The following is a 19,588-nucleotide window of genomic DNA, read 5'->3' as shown; positions in this document are numbered from 1 at the left end:
ATAGCCTACCAAAACATGAAGGGTTTTTGTCCTCTTGGCTTGGTTCATAAAGAATGGCATTCACTTTGTTCTTTCAACACATTGCTCCTTTTTTACACTCCTTTTTAAACTGAAAGAGACAAACAGTATGAGATAATATCAATGTCTAACACAATGTCGCTCTGGCCTTAGATCATTTCCTCATATCTATGAGTGGTATTAATAAACTCATGACAGGAACTTCATTAAATACAGCACATTGATATGCAACCTGTATCTTCATTGAAGAGATGGTGTGATGACATAGACCAAAACTAAATGTAACAATAATATGTAGGATGAAATGCACTTAAAACCTCTACATTGTTATTGGGCTGAGCTAATTTTCAGATAGATTTTACATTGCCTCTCATTAGTTATGCCTCATAAGCTATACTTCCTCCAACAATACTGATGAGGTGGTTTTATTTCAATGTATTTCATTTCTTTCGGTCCAATTCAGCCAAATATTTTTCTTGTATTCATACAGACTTTTGGTTTTGTCATTAAATATGCAACATTCAATATCTCATTTAAAATACTTCTCATGAGATGGTAGATTTTAAATAGGGGTATGTTTACTATTGTTATTATGAACTATTATTATCTACAAGGAACATGCTCCCACAAAAATAATGTCTTGACAAATCACAAACAATATATCCCATTCATCAATACTTGTGACCTATACTGTCATATGCTTTTCATATTCAAATATTGGATGTTTAACTGTTGAACGGCATTTCGTTGACAAGCTTTGTCTTCGTTATTCTTATAGGATGCAAAATAAGGAGATTATTTTTAAGGCAAAACCTAAAGGCATGCAAATGAACTCCATTTATATTCACCAACAGTACAAGCACATTTGGAAGGAAAACGTTTGTGATGAATAGGCTACTAATCCATCTCTTTATCTATCCAAATCTAATCTTTTAGAAGAATAGATACTTGGTTTGTCAGAAACAGTTACGTTACCATAGGAATTTGACTTGGTTGACATTGCTCAATATATGAAACACGTAGCTAGCGTCAGTAAACTCAGAATAATAAGTTGTAGCGTAATTCAACATAGCACATCACTGATGCTCAAGCTCCAGTGGAATGAGTGTATGGAAAATACTTTGCACACTTCACATTTTGGCAGTTGATTTTAAATAATTGAAATATAATATTTATGTATCTGTATATTTGTGCGTATTGTGAATATCTAGTGAGTGTGCAGTTTGTTTGTATCTTGTGGGGTGTGTGTAGCTCGTTATGTGTGTGTATATGTACGTATAAATTGTTTCTAGCAAATAACATTCTCATGCACACAAGTGTTTCAAACATCAAGAAGCGGATCCATTGAAAGGTAGTCCAAGCATATTTTTTTCAGTGGAAATAGCTGCAAACTGAATGGAACATGAATCTTCTGTGCAGTCTGTGGCGGTTCTCAAGCTCCCCTTCTCCTTTATTTCTGCAGGTCACACTGCAGGAGTAATACAATGGAAGGGTCGCTCTTTGCTGCCTCTTTGAACTCGTCCAGTGATATCTGGTCGTCGTTGTTCTTGTCCATCTTGCTGAAGATCTTGTCCACTCGCTGCTCGGGCGTCAGGCCATCCTCGTTCATCTTCATCATGATCACAGTCCCCACCATCTTGTAGATGGCCTTCACAGAGAGGGAGAAATTGTAGTTCAATCATCAAGTCGAGACATTTATAGGTCAAACACGTTCTCCGAAAAACCCAACCTGATTTGTATTCAAGGCCCCTATTGTACAAGTGCATAAAGGGCAAAAGGGGCGGCAGTGTAGCCTAGTGGTTAGAGCATTGGACTAGTAACCGAAAGGTTGCAAGTTCAAATCCCCGAGCTGACAAGGTACAAAATCTGTCGTTCTGCCCCTGAACAGGCAGTTAACCCACTATTCCTAGGCCGTCATTGAAAATAAGAATTTGTTCTTAACTGACTTGCCTAGTAAAATAAAGGTTAAAAAAAGGAGGAAATGTAAAAATTCAGATTGTGAAGAGTCAAATCTAAAGTGCAGAACAAAAGGTATTTTTTGAGAAAGACCCCGTAACCATGACTAATATTTCAACACCTTAAACTCATATGACATGAATAGCTGAACCATAGAGATTTGGTTGCATCCTAAACGGTACCATATTCCCTATAGAGTGAACTACTTTTGACCAGAGCCCTATGGGCCCTGATTAAAAGTGGTGTACTACGTAGTGAATAAGATGCCATTTGGGACACAGATTATGATTCAAGCTTAATCTGTACGGGCTAAACTCTACCTCAATGATCTCCAGCATCTCCACTCGTGTGATCTTGCCATCTCCATCCAGGTCGTACATGTTGAAGGCCCAGTTGAGTTTCTGTTCGAAGCTGCCTCGAGACGTGATAGACAGGGCACAGATGAACTCTCTGAAATCGATGGTGCCGTCCCCGTTCTTATCAAAGGTCCTGAATGCATGCTGGGCAAACTTTGAAGCATCTCCGTAGGGGAAAAACTGAAAGCCAGAGAAAAAGAACAGAAGAGATCCCATTTGTATTAGTTAGAAGGGGAACTCCAGCCTCACAAGCAGGTTCATCAATCATTCAAGACGATACCACACGTAGCTGTCCATACCTTTGACATTAGTTCATGGCACATACAGTACTGTACAGTACATGATGTGCCTGATCGCCATCCTACTAAGCAGTGTGTGTGTGTGTGTGTGTGTGTGTGTGTGTGTGTGTGTGTGTGTGTGTGTGTGTGTGTGTGTGTGTGTGTGTGTGTGTGTGTGTGTGTGTGTGTGTGTGTGTGTGTGTGTGTGTGTCCGTGTGTGTGTGTGTCCGTGTGTGTGTGTGTCCGTGTGTGTGTCCGTGTGTGTGTATGCATGCATGGGACTCTGGGTAAGTGTATGTCTGACACTCAGCGTGTATGACACCACAGCATATTGTTGAGAACCCGCAGTGGGATGCAATGCAGACCTAAGCTTTTATAGTCAGTCTGGGAGAGGGAGATGGAGAGGAGAGATGCATAGAAAAAAAGGAGGAAAGGAGCGAGAGAAGTGGATAGTGAACAAGGGAGAGGAGAGAGCAGAACGCTCCCTCTGTTCACGAGATGGAAACATTGTGGCGCTTCGACATGATTAAGCACTCAGAGTGCAGACTTGTCCAGCCACTGACTTTAACAGTGCCTGCCTGCCTACTTTAGAAGCTATGTTGTCTGCAGCTCAAATGGCTCCCCACTAGGTCTGGTCAAAAGTAGTGCACTTTTCATTGCACCCTGTTCCCCATAAGTGTAACGGCTTTCTTCTGTTGAAGGAGGAGCGGACCAAAATGCAGCGTGGTACTTTTGAGACATATTTATTGAAGAACAAAAAAACACGAACAATACAAAAACAACAAACGGAAACGTGAAAACCTAAACAGTCCTATCTGGTGAAGACACAGAGACAGGAACAATCACCCATGAAAACACTCAAAGAATATGGCTACCTAAATATGGTTCCCAATCAGAGACAACGATAATAACCTGACTCTGATTGAGAACCGCCTCAGGCAGCCATAGACTATGCTATACACCCCACACAACCCCAAGACGAAACACACCACAAATAAACCCATGTCACACCCTGGCCTGACCCAATAAATGAAGATAAACATAATAAATATAGACCAGGGCGTGACAATAAGGGTGGACCCTTCAGTGTTCCTCCCCCCAAACTCACAGCTGCAACAAATGCACCCAGTAATTAACAATACACTGTTGAGTGCAAACCCGAAAAGCTTGATAATATCATTTAGAATTCTACCTAAATCTTCCACTGCTACTTCCACTATAGTCCAATTACATTCATAATCACATCACAAGGACAGCATTAACAAATCAAAATATTTGTCATGTTTTTAAGGAGGATGATGTCCTTAAAAGCTCTAAAAAAAAAAATGAATCGTTTTACACAGCTCATTTTCACTGAAGCTGCTTTTATTGAGTGTTAAATAAACACATATTAGGATTTTTTTCTCCATATATCCTGGTTGAAGGATTCTGGATTTCCTGCTTATCCCACACTGATTCTGGGAATATTCAAACTGGGATTTCTGTAAAATATTTTTAAAAATTGGGAGAATTTTTGACATCCATTTTCCTATTCCTGGACCTACTGTGGTTCAGACAGTGTCTCCGTGGACAATACACAGACGGACAGGGTAGAGGCTAATGGGCTGTAAAGAAACACCATGTAAGATATGATGAGTTTCTGTAGCTGTATTCTAGTTGGGAGGCTGTGGTTCAGTTGGGTTCTCCAGGGGAAAAGGCGAATTCATTAGAGCAGACCTTCCACGTGCCCTCTCTGATAGCAGGAGTAGAGGTGTTGGAGAATATGAGCTCTGCACCGCTCTCAAAACACATATCTTACAATGGGATGTGCCACTGCCAAAGAAATCCCTACAGATCTAAATAGTTTTCAAAGTGTTGCCCTGGTTTGTCCTGTAGCTGTTTCTCACACTAAAAACAACAATAACACTCACTCCTTTGAATATAATGAATGTATGAAATGCATGAAGTTCTTATGAAGGTACCCTTCAAATAAAAGTTATCTAACACTCGCTGCCTGTCTTTGCATAATGACACTTCCAGAACCCACACCCTGTTTAAAATCTGGACAGCACAGAGCCCAGAGCACAGGGCAAGGCTATGAATTCTAATGGCAGCTAGCAGAAGGCAATGGTCCTGGGGAGTGAATTCTGCAAACTGTCCATCTGCAGAAATGTCCTACCATAAAAAATCTGCCGCAGTGGCAAAATGATCAGACTGCAGTTAAAAGTTAAAGGAAAGAGAGAGGGAAGCGGAAGATGGCGGGAGAGAGAGGAAAATAGAGGGGTAGAGAGAGGGAGGTGGCGAGAAGGGGGACGAAGAGAAAGAGAGACAGATTGAGGGAGAAAGAGAGATGGAGGGATAGAGAGAAAGAGACAGAATGACACAGAGTGAGTACAGTTACATGCACACAATAATACTATTATTGTAAATAGTCAGATTAATATAATTGTTTGATTGAACTTTTACATGCTTTGCAAGAATAACTACACTTATAATCCTGTTTAAATTGATACACCCGAAATCAGGCTACCTGATGGGACTTTAGTAAATGCAGAAAATCGTCATTCAAAATAAACGTTCTATATCACAGCGACCATGTTATTTTTAGGAAGCCTATTTGATTCTGGGTTTAGACATACTGAAAGTCTGTAAAGTCTGTATGTGAAAACTATTTCTAAGATACATACTTATGCATACTTCAGTTATGACCTTATGCTGATGAAGATAACCAGAATAAAGTGTTAAGATGACTAATGCCATACTCGGCCTAGAGCCATAATCAGTTTAATATCGAATTATTAGTGTGAATGCAGTCGTACTCAGTGAGAAACAGAGAGATAGCGAGAGAATTAAAGTGAGAGAAGAGGGAGAGACATAGATAGACACAGTGAGCGAGCCGTGAGCAGTTGTGGGGTCAGCCTTTCAGTTCCCAGATAGCCTGGGTGTTCTCTGGGTGTTGTGGGTGTACCAGAGCCTTGGGCCAGTCCTGTGTAACCCTGCCAGGATGTAAGGCACACTGTGATACAGCATGCACAAATGCAAATTGACTCCCTCACAGGGCTGGCCCTGCTGTTCCATATGGCCTGGCACTGTCTGGCTGTTCCTGCTCAGTCAGGAGGGACTGGAGAGACGGGAAGAAAGAAACAAACCAAAGTAAAAGTCCTGCAGAAGTGGAGAGAGGTGGGGAGAGTGAGAGGGGTGGGGAGAGTGAGAGAGGGGTGGGAGAGTGAGAGAGGGGTGGGGAGAGTGAAAGAGGGGGTGGGGAGAGAGAGGGGTGGGGAGAGTGAGAGAGGGGTGGGGAGAGTGAGAGAGGGGTGGGGAGAGTGAGAGGGGGGTGGGGTGGGGAGAGTGAGAGAGGGGTGGGGAGAGTGAGAGGGGGTGGGGAGAGTGAGAGGGGGTGGGGAGAGTGAGAGGGGGTGGGGAGAGTGAGAGGGGGTGGGGAGAGTGAGAGAGGGGTGGGGAGAGTGAGAGGGGGGAGGAGAGGGTGTGGGGGGGGAGAGTGAGAGGGGGTGGGGAGGGAGAGGGGGTGGGGAGAGTGAGAGGGGGTGGGGAGAGTGAGAGGGGGTGGGGAGAGTGAGAGGGGGTGGGGAAAGTGAGAGGGGGTGGGGAGAGTGAGAGAGGGGTGGGGAGAGTGAGAGGGGGAGGAGAGTGAGAGTGAGAGGGGGTGGGGAGAGTGAGAGGGGGAGGAGAGTGAGAGTGAGAGGGGGGTGGGGAGAGTGAGAGGGGGTGGGGAGAGAGAGGGGGTGGGGAGAGAGAGGGGAGAGAGAGAGGGGTACGGAGAGAGAGGGGTGGGGAGAGAAGGGATGGGGAGAGAGAGAGGTGGAAGAGAGAGAGTCTGCTGCTGTCCTTCCTCAGCTTATTCCTCTGTGCGAATCTGTTAGGTTATGAAACACTTAGTTATGTAAAAGCACTAAAGAGGATGATAGGAGGCCAGGATGATAGGACTGACTGTGAAACTCTTTGAGCTTGATGTATCAGTTCCTTGATAAATCAGAGTGAAATTTATACAGTTGAAGTCAAAAATTTACATACACCTTAGCCAATACAAAACTCAGTTTTTCACAATTCCTGACATTTAATCCTAGTAAACATTCCCTGTCTTAAGTCAGTTAGGATCACCACTTTATTTTAAGAATGTGAAAATGTCACAATAATAGTAGAGAGAATGATTTATTTCAGATTGTATTTCTTTCATCACATTCCCAGTTGAACAAGAAGTTCACATACACTCAATTAGTATTTGGTAGCATTGCCTTTAAATTGTTTAACTTGGGTCAAATGTTTTGGGTAGCCTTCCACAAGCTTCCCACAATAAGTAGGGTGAATTTAGGCCCATTTCTCCTGACAGAGTTGGTGTAACTGAGTCAAATCAAATCAAATGTATTTATATAGCCCTTCGTATATCAGCTGATATCTCAAAGTGCTGTACAGAAACCCAGCCTAAAACCCCAAACAGCAAGCAATGCAGGTGTAGAAGCACGGGTTTGTAGAAGTCAGGTTTGTAGGCCTCCTTGCGCACATACGCTTTTTCAGTCTTGTCCACAAATTTTCTATGGGATTGCAGTCAGGGCTTTGTGATGGCCATTCCAATTTGTAGTCCTTAAGCCATTTTGCCACAACTTTGGAAGTATGCCTGGGGTCATTGTCCATTTGGAAGACCCATTTGCGACTAAGCTTTAACTGATGTCTTGAGATGTTGCTTTAATATATCGACATAATTGTCCCTCTTCATAATGCCATCTATTTTATGAAGTGCACCAGTCCCTCCTACAGCAAAGCACCCCCACAACATGATGCTGCCACCCCCGTGCTTCACAGTTGGGATGGTGTTCTTCAGCTTGCAAGCGTCCCCATTTTTCCTCCAAACATAACGATGGTCATTATGGCCAAACAGTTCTATTTTTGTTTCATCAGACCAGAGGATATTTCTCCAAAAAGTACAATCTTTGTCCCCATGTGTAGTTGCAAACCGTAATCTGGCTTTTTTTCTGGCGGTTTTTGAGCGGTGGCTACTTCCTTGCTGAGCGACCTTTCTGCTTCCTCTTCATATTCACAAGGTCCTTTGCTGTTGTTCTGGGATTGATTTACACTTTTCGCACCAAAGTACTTTCATCTCTAGGAGACAGAACGTGTCTCCTTCCTGAGTGGTATGACGGCTGTGTGGTCCCATGGTGTTTATACTTGCGTACTATTGTTGGTACAGATGAACGTGGTACCTTCAGGCATTTGGAAATTGCTCCCAAGGATGAACCAGACTTGTGGAGGTCTACAATTTTTTTCTGAGGTCTTGGCTGATTTCTTTTGATTTTCCCATGATGTCAAGCAAAGAGGCACTGAGTTTGAAGGTAGGTCTTGAAATACATCCATACATCCACAGGTACACCTCCAATTGACTCAAATGTTGTCAATTAGCCAATCAGAAGCTTCTAAAGCCATGACATTTTCTGGAATTGTCCAAGCTGTTTAAAGGCACAATCAACTTGGTGCATGTAAACTTCTGACCCACAGAAATTGTGATACAGTGAATTATAAGTGAAATAATCTGTCTGTAAACAATTGTTGCAGAAATTACTTGTGTCATGCACAAAGTAGATGTCCTAACCGACTTGCCAAAACTATAGTTTGTTAACAAGAAATTTGTGGAGTGGTTGAAAAACTAGTTTTAATGTATCCAACCTAAGTGTATGTAAACGTCCGACTTCAACTGTATTTGTGTGCTCATGAACGAGTGCTACAGCAACACTGGAACACGCCCTCCACTCACCTTTTATGGTAACAAAAATGCCCTCATTTGGTGTATTATTTGGAAATGTTGGAACTAGACCATGTCCATTTCTAAACAAATGTGTAACAGCCAATTTGATCACATTTCTGTAAGAGGTGTGGGCAGAATTTTTAAATATTTTGTAATGACTTTTTCAAACACAAAATGCATACTGCCTTACGGCTGACCCTAATTTAGTTGACTGGTCGATTGTTTGGTCGTGAGGCTGTTGTTCCACCGAGATTGTTTTAATCGAGCAGTAACAAATATATATTTGCACCCATCTCTGTCAAGTAATCCATTCTGGATGCCTTGACGAAAAGTACATTTATGCTTGATCCGAAATTGTGGTCGGAGGCTCCATGTGCAGGGTGTGATACAATTGCGGAGCCTCCAGAGGCGTGCAGAGGCCAAAATGAACTCCGCAACGCATCGCCATGCGCCTACCAATTTTTTTACAATTCTGAGGGCTCTGTTTTGCTCCGCATTGACATGATTGGTTGACGGTAGGTGGGGCGGTACATCCTGTAGAAAACACAAACTCACCACCTTGATAACAGCTCGGCACTGCTCCATGATGTGCAATAATTATGAAAACCCTGACGTCTGCTAAATCTGTATCACAATGCTGCGTGGCCAATGCAGAAGTCGGATTGGTGATGCACCCAGATGCCCAATGCATTCCTCTCTCCAGAATGCGCTCTCTCCTGCCAATTTGAGCACATTCATTGTTTCATAACTTCATTGTGTGAAATGTTTGCGTTTGATTGTTAGTGTTCAACAATTCCCCATTACATACAGTGGGACAAAAAATAATTTAGTCAGCCACCAATTGTGCAAGTTCTCCCACTTAAAATGATGAGAGAGGCCTGTAATTTTCTGTAATTGGCTAGGCCACTCCAGGACCTTGAAATGCTTCTTACGAAGCCACTCCTTCGTTGCCCGGGAGGCGGTGTGTTTGGGATCATTGTTCTGCTGAAAGACCCAGCCACGTTTCATCTTCAATGCCCTTGCTGATGGAAGGAGGTTTTCACTCAAAATCTCACGATACATGGCCCCATTCATTCTTTCCTTTACACGGATCAGTCGTCCTGGTCCCTTTGCAGAAAAACAGCCCCAAAGCATGATGTTTCCACCCCCATGCTTCACAGTAGGTATGGTGAGCTGCCAGAGTCTCTCGTCTGTCCAGAGCTGCCAGAGTCTCTCGTCTGTCCAGAGTTGCCAGAATCTCTCGTCTGTCCAGAGCTGCCAGAGTCTCCCGTCTGTCCTGAGCCGCCAGTCTGTAAGGAGCCACCAGAGCCGCCAGTCTGCAGGGAGCCGCCAGAGCCGCCAGTCTGCAGGGAGCCACCAGTCTGCAGGGAGCCGCCAGAGCCGCCAGTCTGCAGGGAGCCGCCAGTCTGCAGGGAGCCGCCAGAGCCGCCAGTCTGTAGGGAGCCGCCAGAGCCGGCAGTCTGCAGGGAGCCGCCAGTCTGCAGGGAGCCGCCAGAGCCGCCAATCGGCAGGGAGCCACCAGAGCCGCCAGTCTGCAGGGAGCCGCCAGGGCCGCCAGTCGGCAGGGAGCCGCCAGAGCCGCCAATCAGCCAGGATCCGCCGGAGCCGCCAGTCAGCCAGGATCCGCCAGAGCCGCCAGTCAGCCAGGATCCGCCGGAGCCGCCAGTCAGCCAGGATCCGCCGGAGCCGCCATTCAGCCAGGATCCGCCGGAGCCGCCATTCAGCCAGGATCCGCCGGAGCCGCCAGTCAGCCAGGGTCCACCGGAGCCGTCAGTCAGCCAGGAGCTGCTCAGTCCTGAGCTACCTCTCGGTCCTGAGCTACCCCTCGGTCCTGAGCTACCCCTCGGTCCTGAGCTGCCCCTCGGCCAGTAGCCGCCAGAGCCGCCAGTCAGCCAGGATCTGCCGGAGCCGCCAGTCGGCCAGGATCCGCCAGTCAGCCAGGATCTGCCAGAGCAGCCATTCAGCCAGGATCCGCCGGAGCCGCCATTCAACCAGGATCCGCCGGAGCCGCCAGTCAGTCAGGGTCCGCCGGAGCCGTCAGTCAGCCAGGAGCTGCCGGAGCCGCCAACCAGCCTGAGCTACCTCTCAGTCCTGAGCTACCTCTCGGTCCTGAGCTACCCCTCGGTCCTGAGCTACCCCTCGGTCCTGAGCTGCCCCTCGGTCCTGAGCTGCCCCTCGGTCCTGAGCTGCACCTCGGTCCTGAGCTGCCCCTCGGTCCTGAGCTGCCCCTCAGTCCGGAGCTGCCCCTCAGTCCAGAGGAGTTTGTTTAGTCCAGTGGGGCCATTTAGTAGGGTTTCCAATCCTAGGTTGGCGGCGAGGGTCGCCGTTCCTAGGAGGAGACTAAAGCGGACAAAGATAATGGTGGAGTAGGGTCCACATCCTGCGCCAGAGCCGCCACCGCAGACAGATGCCCACCCAGACCCTCCCCTATAGGTTCAGGTTTTGCACCTTGGGGGGGGGGGGGGGGGTACTGTCACGTTTTGACCATAGTTCTTTTGTGTTTTCTTTGTTTTAGTGTTGGTCAGGATGTGAGCTGAGTGGGCATTCTATGTTGTATGTCTAGTTTGTCTATTTCTATGTTTGGCCTGATATGGTTCTCAATCAGAGGCAGGTGTTAGTCATTGTCTCTGATTGGGAACCATATTTAGGTAGCCTGTTTTGTGCTGGGTTTTGTGGGTGGTTGTCTTCTGTCTTTGTGTCTATGCACCAGATAGGACTGTTTTGTTTTTTTCACATTTGTTGTTTTGTATTTTGTAGTGTTCACGTTTATTGTCCTTATTAAACATGTTGAATACTAACCACGCTGCATTTGTCCTCCTCTCCTTCAATGGAAGAAAACCGTTACAACATATAAATGTGCCCATCTGGAGATCTGATAGTATTTCTGATTGGCTTAACGCACCACCACTAATGAATGACCTGTAGAGCTTCTCAAAGTCATGTTGTCTTCACCTCAAACAGCAAGCAAACAAAGTCTGTTTTTACATCCATTGAGAATAACAATAGATCCTCAATGTATTTGAAAAATCGTTTTAGCTCCTCTCCCTTTCGATAACCACTCAGCATGAAAGGGAAAAATGTCAGTGGAAATGTCGTAAAATAGGCCTACCTGATTACTTCTTATCAGTGCATGACTTGGACTGAAATAGGTTCCAGTACTCATTTTGGGTGCTGGTGGTGTTTATATTTAGGTGCATGAGCTCCATAATACTTTTAGGCTAATAATCTATAAGAAGAACAGGAGCTTAAGCACTGTGAAATTTTGAGGTGCCAGTACTCAGCCATGGCCCAGTGGTGTAAAGTACTTAAGTAAAAATACTTTAAAGTACTACTTAAGTAGTTTTGGGGGTATCTGTACTTTACTATTCATATTTTTGACTACTTTCACTTTTACTTCACTACATTCCTAAAGAAAATGATGTACTTTACTCCGTTAATTTTCACTGACACCTAAAAGTACTCATTACATGTTGAGTGCTTATCAGGACAGGGAAATGGTCTAATTCACACACTTGGTCATCCCTGGTTATCCCTATTGCCTCTGATCTGGGGGACTTACAAACACATGCTTCGTTTGCAAATGATGTCTGAGTTGGAGCTTGCCCCTGGCTATCTGTAAATAAATAAAAAACAAGAAAATGTGACCATCTGCTTTGCTTAAGGAATTTGAAATTATTTATACTTGAAATGTGATGTTTCCTTCCATGAAGACCTGCAAAATTAACTGCTTTTAGTGTATGCATCAAAGCTCATAGCCAACAGCTGTTTTTCAATCTTTTTTATTTTTATACTCTTGATACTTAAGTACATTTTAGCATTTACATTTACTTTTGATAATTAAGTACATTTAAAACCAAATACTTTTAGACTTTTACTCAAGTAGTATTTTACTGGGTGACTTTCACTTTTACTTGAGTCATTTTCTATTAAGATATCTTTACTTTATCAAGTATGACAATTGGGTCCTTTTTCCATCACTGGTGTAGCCAATGTGATTTATAGGATTTGTTTTATTTTTAATTCGGATATTTTCTACCTGTAGGCTGCAATATTTTTACATAGTTGGCAATGACAATAGAAGTTTTTAGGTTAGTAAATCATTTTAATTTAGATTTGGATGGAATTTTGATTAACCACATGGCAATGATTTTGAGATATGAAGACGTTATTATAAATGAAATGAAAATGTTTCACGAGAGTGTGCATATGAAAACCATAACTGGCACGCAGATCAGTAGAGATGGTAAGATAAATTGGCATTCCACATGGGAATGGTTGCCGACTCCTTCACTCCTAATGTGGCATATTACCGTCAACTTCAGGAGAATAATGGCAGAATCTGCAAAAGCCAGCAGGGGCGTGAGGAGAATAGTTGGGTCTAGTTACGTTTTTTTTCTTCTCTTGGTTATTTCAATCTCTGTCGCCATCTTCAGGCATTTGTCTTATTTCATCGAACAGAAAACTTTAAGCGTCAGACAAGCTCGATGCATATAGTTGCTTTTATTGAAACACATTGGGCGTGTCTATATATGGAAAAATGCAGGTAAAAAAAATTGAACAATCAATTGGTTGAAAGAACAGACAACTTTCGGTCGACCAAGTTTTTTTTATTAGTCGGGGACAAGCCCTATGCTGCCTATAGCATGTGCCAAACACTGGTTGCGCATTGTGCTCAATTAATTGTCTATTAAAACCATTTAAAAGTAAATGCTACAGCCAGCCGACATTATGCAAAAGACAAACTTTTGTTAATAGATGATTGTGTTTCTATCTCCTGTCTTGGAAGAGGCTCAGAGATTATACAAGCTATAATGAGGCTCTCCTATCTGACAGCAATACTGCAGCCTCCCCATAATGTCTTGGCAACAGGTCTATTACTTTTGAGTTGGATTGGCTGTTGAATGACCAATGGACATGCTAACCTCTCACCATTATAATAACAGGGGAGGTTAGCATTTTTGGGGTATTTGTGCGTCTGTAACTTTCTCACTCATCATTATCCGTAGTCATGTTAGCATCCAACTTATTCTATTCTTATTTACAATAAAAGTGACTCCAAAATGACACAATACATTATTTACCAGCCATTTCTGGATGAAAATACCCTCAAATAATTCAAGCTGACAGTCTGCACTTCCACCTCATAGTCAATGTATCATTTCAAATCCAAATAGCTGAAGTACAGAGCCAAAACAACAAAAACACGTTCAGTGTCCCAATACTTTTGGAGGTCACTGTAATTCTGTTTATGAGGTCCAGAAGCTGCCCCACCAGGCAGCAGCCGCATCCTAGCAGGGAGGCTTTAGTGTGTGTGTGTGTGTGTGTGTGTGTGTGTGTGTGTGTGTGTGTGTGTGTGTGTGTGTGTGTGTGTGTGTGTGTGTGTGTGTGTGTGTGTGTGTGTGTGTGTGTGTGTGTGTGTGTGTGTGTGTGTGTGTGTACTAGTGTGCGTGCATGCGTATGTGTGTGTGCGTGCGTGCGTGTGTGTGTGTAGGCCCAGGCAGCCACAGCTGGCCTAATAAACGTTGATGTCTGTCGGGTAGAGAGAGGAACAGAGCAGCGATGACCAATGCTCCAAGCTTAGCCAAGAGCCCTCCAGACACAACCCAAATCACACAGCACTAAGTGGAACATAAAAGCCTTCATAATCAGAGTACAAGCTGTCACCTCCACTCTTTTCTGCTCTGTCCTCGCCCTATCTGAAAGAGAGTGGGAGAGAGAGAGGGATGGGGAAAGAGGGAGGGGGGTAGGGAGGGAGGGAGAGGAGTTGGATATAAGAGAGGGAGGGTGTTAGAGGAAGCGGTAAAAAGAGAGAGAAGTGGCGAGAGAGATGCAGGGACCTTGCTCGCCGTGGCCACATTAGCTATGTAGTCACACTCCCAACGGAGGCCATTTCACATTATCATAACAGCAGTGGCCATGATCAGGCTCTGGATGCAACAAGGCTTATGCAAGCAGAATGACAACAGCCCTGCTTGAGGCATATCACCCTACTCTCTGACACACACACTGTCTCATAACCACGATAAGAAGAGAACATTCTCAGAGAAAAAGCTTTTGCTGTTGCCTACATAATATGAAACAGTTATGATATTTTCCAAATGCTATTTTAGTGGCATATTAAGTGGAGGAGGATCATACTGCCACAACCATTACTAGATATATACTGTAACAACAACAATAACAACAAAACAACAAACTAACATTTGTGGAGACTTCTTACTTGCTTCTGTACAGGCTCCTATGATGTCTCAACCCTGGCTGGCACCCTGTCCCACATTCGTTAGTGTATTTTGACAACCGACAGGACAGGGCTGGACTGCGTATAAGCCCTGATCGAATGTAATGCACTATATAGGGTACAATTTGGGACGCACACCTAGGTTGGGCTGCCCAAATGGATGACCTGCCCTCTTTCCAGTCTCTGCCCTAATGGCCAATAATGCCAGGGCCTGGATGGGTACCATGGCGACTCTCTGTCTCTGTCATACACAACATTTTTCATTGACAGTGTGTCACATGGAGACATGGAGAGGCAGAGCCTTCTGAAGCTGCATGAATGAGTCAGTGATATACAGTGCCTTCGGAAAGTATTCAGATCCCTTGACTTTCTCCACATTTTGTTACGTTACAGCCTTACTCTCAAATGGATTAAATTATTTTTTTCCCTCATCAATCTACAGACAATACCTCATAACGACAAAGTGAAAACAGGTTTAGAAAATGTTGCGAATTTGTTAAAAATAAAAGACAGAAATACCTTATTGACATAAGTATTCAGACCCTTTGCTATGAGACTCTAAGTTGAGCTGAGGTGCATCCTGTTTCCATTGATCATGGAATTCCGTGGAGCTCCGAGACAGGATTGTGTCCAGACACAAATATGGGGAATGGTACCAAAACATTTCTGCAGCATTGAAGGTTTCTCAAGAACAAAGTGGCCTCCAACAAACTTAAATGGAAGAAATTTGGAACCACTAAGACTCCACTAAGAAGGGCCCTGGTCCAGGAGCTGACAAAGAACCTGATGGTCACTCTGACAGAGCTAAAGAGTTCCTCTGTGGAGATGGGAGAACCTTCCAGAAGGACAACCAATCAGGCCTTTATGGTGGATTGGCCAGATGGAAGCCACTCCTCAGCAAAAGGCACATGACAACCCGCTTAGAGTTTGCCAAAAGGCACATAAAGGACTCAAATCATGAGAAACAAGAGCCTCTGGTCTGCATGCCAAGAGTCATGTCTGGAGGAAACCTGGCACCATCCCTACTGTGAAGCATGGTGCTGGCAGCATCATGCTTTGGGGATGTTTTTCAGAAACGGGCTGGGAGACTAGTCAGGATCGAGGGAAAAGATGAGCGGAGCAAAACACAGAGAGATCCTTGATGAAAACCTGCTCCAGAGCACTCAGGACCTCAGACTGGGGTGAAGGTTCACCTTCCAACAGTACAATGACTCTAAGCACACAAGACAACACAGGAGTCGCTTTGGGACAAGTCTCTGAATATCCTTGAGTGGCGCAGCCAGAGCCCGGACTTGAACCTGATCAAACATCTCAGGAGAGAACTGAAAATAGTTGTGCAGCGACACTCCCCATCCAACCTGACAGAGCTTAAGAGGATCTGCAGAGAAGAATGGGAGAAACTCCCCAAATACTGGTGTGCCAAACTTGTGGCGTCATACCCAATAAGACCCGAGGCTGTAATCTCTGCCAAAGGTGCTTCAACAAAGTACTGAGTAAAGTGTCGGAATACTTATGTGCATGTAATATTTCAATGTCTAAAAACCTGTTTTGCTTTGTCATTATTATTTTATTTTTTTCACCTTTATTTAACCAGGTAGGCTAGTTGAGAACAAGTTCTTTTACAACTGCGACCTGGCCAAGATAAAGCATAGCAGTGTGAACAGACAACACAGAGTTACACATGGAGTAAACAATTAACAAGTCAATAACACACTAGAAAAAAAGAGAGTCTATATACATTGTGTGCAAAAGGCATGAGGAGGTAGGCGAATAATTGTGGGCTATTTACCGATAGACTATGTACAGCTGCAGCGACCGGGTTAGCTGCTCAGATAGCAGATGTTTGAAGTTAGTGAGGGAGATAAAAGTCTCCAACTTCAGCGATTTTTGCAATTCGTTCCAGTCACAGGCAGCAGAGAACTGGAACGAAAGGCGGCCAAATGAGGTGTTGGCTTTAGGGATGATCAGTGAGATACACCTGCTGGAGCACGTGCTACGGGTGGGTGTTGCCATCGTGACCATCGTGAAATGAGATAAGGTGGAGCTTTACCTAGCATGGACTTGTAGATGACCTGGAGCCAGTGGGTCTGGCGACGAATATGTAGCGAGGGCCAGCCGACTAGAGCATACAGGTCGCAGTGGTGGGTGGTATAAGGTGCTTTTAGTAACAAATCGGATCGCACTGTGATAAACTGCATCCAGTTTGCTGAGTAGAGTATTGGAAGCTATTTTGTAGATGACATCGCCGAAGTCGAGGATCGGTAGGATAGTCAGTTTTACTAGGGTAAGATTGGCGGCGTGAGTGAAGGAGGCTTTGTTGCGGAATAGAAAGCCGACTCTAGATTTGATTTTAGATTGGAGATGTTTGATATGAGTCTGGAAGGAGAGTTTACAGTCTAGCCAGACACCTAGGTACTTATAGATGTCCACATATTCTAGGTCGGAACCATCCAGGGTGGTGATGCTAGTCGGGCGTGCGGGTGCAGGCAGCGAACGGTTGAAAAGCATGCATTTGGTTTTACTAGCGTTTAAGAGCAGTTGGAGGCCACGGAAGGAGTGTTGTATGGCATTGAAGCTCGTTTGGAGGTTAGATAGCACAGTGTCCAAGGACGGGGCGGAAGTATACAGAATGGTGTCGTCTGCGTAGAGGTGGATCAGGGAATCGCCCGCAGCAAGAGCAACATCATTGATATATACAGAGAAAAGAGTCGGCCCGAGAATTGAACCATGTGGCACCCCCATAGAGAATGCCAGAGGACTGGACAGCATGCCCTCCGATTTGACACACTGAACTCTGTCTGCAAAGTAGTTTGTGAACCAGGCAAGGCAGTCATTAGAAAAACCGAGGCTACTGAGTCTGCCGATAAGAATATGGTGATTGACAGAGTCGAAAGCCTTGGCCAGGTCGATGAAGACGGCTGCACAGTACTGTCTTTTATCGATGGCGGTTATGATATCGTTTAGTACCTTGAGCATGACTGAGATGCACCCGTGTCCGGCTCGGAAACCAGATTGCACAGCGGAGAAGGTACGGTGGGATTCGAGATGGTCAGTGACCTGTTTGTTGACTAGGCTTTCAAAGACCTTAGGCAGGGCAGGATGGATATAGGTCTGTAACAGTTTGGGTCCAGGGTGTCTCCCCCTTTGAAGAGGGGGATGACTGCGGCAGCTTTCCAATCCTTGGGGATCTCAGACGATATGAAAGAGGTGTTGAACAGGCTGGTAATAGGGGTTGCGACAATGGCGGCGGATAGTTTCAGAAATAGAGGGTCCAGATTGTCAAGCCCAGCTGATTTGTACGGGTCCAGGTTTTGCAGCTCTTTCAGAACATCTGCTATTATGGGATATTGATGTGTAGATTGAGGAAAAACTATTTAATAAATTTTAGAATGAGTCTAACGTAACAAAATGTGGAAAAAGTCAAGGGTTCTGAATACTTTCCGAATAACATCAATCATACAGTATATAATTATCAAATAGTAAAATCGTAAACTAGCAAAACACTTAATATAATACATGTTAAAATATGCAATATATACAAGCCAACAATACCACAGCAAGGTATGGGTGTCTGCTTTAGAAACTCCGTCTTTAGAGTTCTTAGGAAGGCCTTTCTAAGTTCCCTGGGCTATATGGTGTGGGTAGTTATAGGGTAGTTCTGATAGCAGCCTGTGCGTGTCATGGGAGTTTTCAGTTTGTGGCTGTTCCGGGTTGCCCGTCAAGTAATCTGCTGTCTGTTCAGGGGTAGCCAGTCTGCTAACTGGGAATTCTGCAGGGATTTATTGATAATTTATTGATCAGTAACTGTCAAATAAAATCCTCACATTGAGACTACAAGTCTATGCAAGTCGAGATTGTCATGAAACAAAGCCTTGTGTTCAGAATAAATGAATACACAATATGTAAAAACCAGCTCCTCTCTCGCCAGGGACTGATCATCTCTAAAACTAAAGCAGATACAATGCTTCGGGCCTATCACCTATCAAATCGAAATCACATTTTATTTGTCACAATACAACAGATGTAGCCCTTACAATGAAATGCTTACTTACAAGCCCTTAACCAACAATTATAAGAAAAATACCTAAAAAAATAAAAAATAAAAAATACTTAAAGAGCAGCAGTAAAATAGCAGTAGTGAGGCTATATACATGGGGTACCGGTACAGAGTCAATGTGTGGGGTGCACCGGTTAGTCGAGGTAATTGGGGTAATCTGTACATGTAGATAGAGTAAAAAAAATAAAAATAGGCAAGCCAGTTAAGAACAAATTCTTATTTACAATGCAAATAGTCTGAGTAGCCATTTGATTAGCTCATTTGATTAGTTCAGCAGTCTTATGGCTTGGGGGTAGAAGCTGTTAAGAAGCCTTTAGGACCTAGACTTGGTACTACGGTACCACTTGCCGTGCGGTAGAATTGGGGGGAGTCTAGAACTAGGGTGACTGGAGTCTTTGACAATTTTTTGGTCCTTCCTCTGACACCGCCTAGTATAGACGCCCCGAATGGCAGGAAGTTTGTACTGGTCTGTGCGCATTACACTCTGTAGTGTCTTGCGGTTGGAGCCCGAACAGTTGCCATACCAGGCAGTGATGCAACCAATCGGGATGCTTTCCAATGGTGCAGCTGTAGAACATTTTGAGGATATAAGGACCCATGCCAAATCTTTTCAGTCTCCTGAGGGGGAGTAGGCTTTGTCGTGCCCTCTTCACGACTGTCTTGGTGTGTTTGGACCATGATAGTTTGTTGGAGATGTGGACACCAAGGAACTTGAAGCTCTCAACCTGCTCCACTACAGCCCCGTCGATGAGAATTGGGGCGTGCTCGGTCTTCCTTTTGCTGTAGTCTACAATCATCTCCTTTGTCTTGATCACGTTGAGCGAGTGGTTGTTGTCCTGGCACCACACGGCCAGGTCTTCCTATAGGCTGTCTTGTCGTTGTCGGTGATCAAGCCTACCAATGTTGTGTCGTCGGCAAACTTAATGATGACCATTCAGTCATGGGTGAACA

The 19,588-nt window shown here is 44.5% G+C and overlaps 1 protein-coding gene across 1 annotated transcript in view; it reads right to left on the bottom strand.

The window, feature by feature from the left end:
* Positions 1-765: 765 nt before the first annotated feature.
* Positions 766-19,588, bottom strand: part of LOC135505766 (visinin-like protein 1) — a 66,033-nt gene continuing 47,210 nt past the window's right edge. Inside the window, exons 3-4 of the mRNA XM_064924890.1 lie at positions 2,295-2,510; positions 766-1,666 (exon numbers count right to left, since the gene is read on the bottom strand). Of these exons, the coding sequence (XP_064780962.1) occupies positions 1,469-1,666; positions 2,295-2,510 (414 nt within the window). The 3' untranslated portion in view covers positions 766-1,468. The remainder of the gene's footprint in view (positions 1,667-2,294; positions 2,511-19,588) is intronic.

The sequence above is a fragment of the Oncorhynchus masou genome, chromosome 19 (assembly GCF_036934945.1).
Source record: "Oncorhynchus masou masou isolate Uvic2021 chromosome 19, UVic_Omas_1.1, whole genome shotgun sequence".
NCBI classification, from domain to species: Eukaryota; Metazoa; Chordata; class Actinopteri; order Salmoniformes; family Salmonidae; genus Oncorhynchus; species Oncorhynchus masou.
This window is presented reverse-complemented; position numbering and strand designations above follow the sequence as displayed.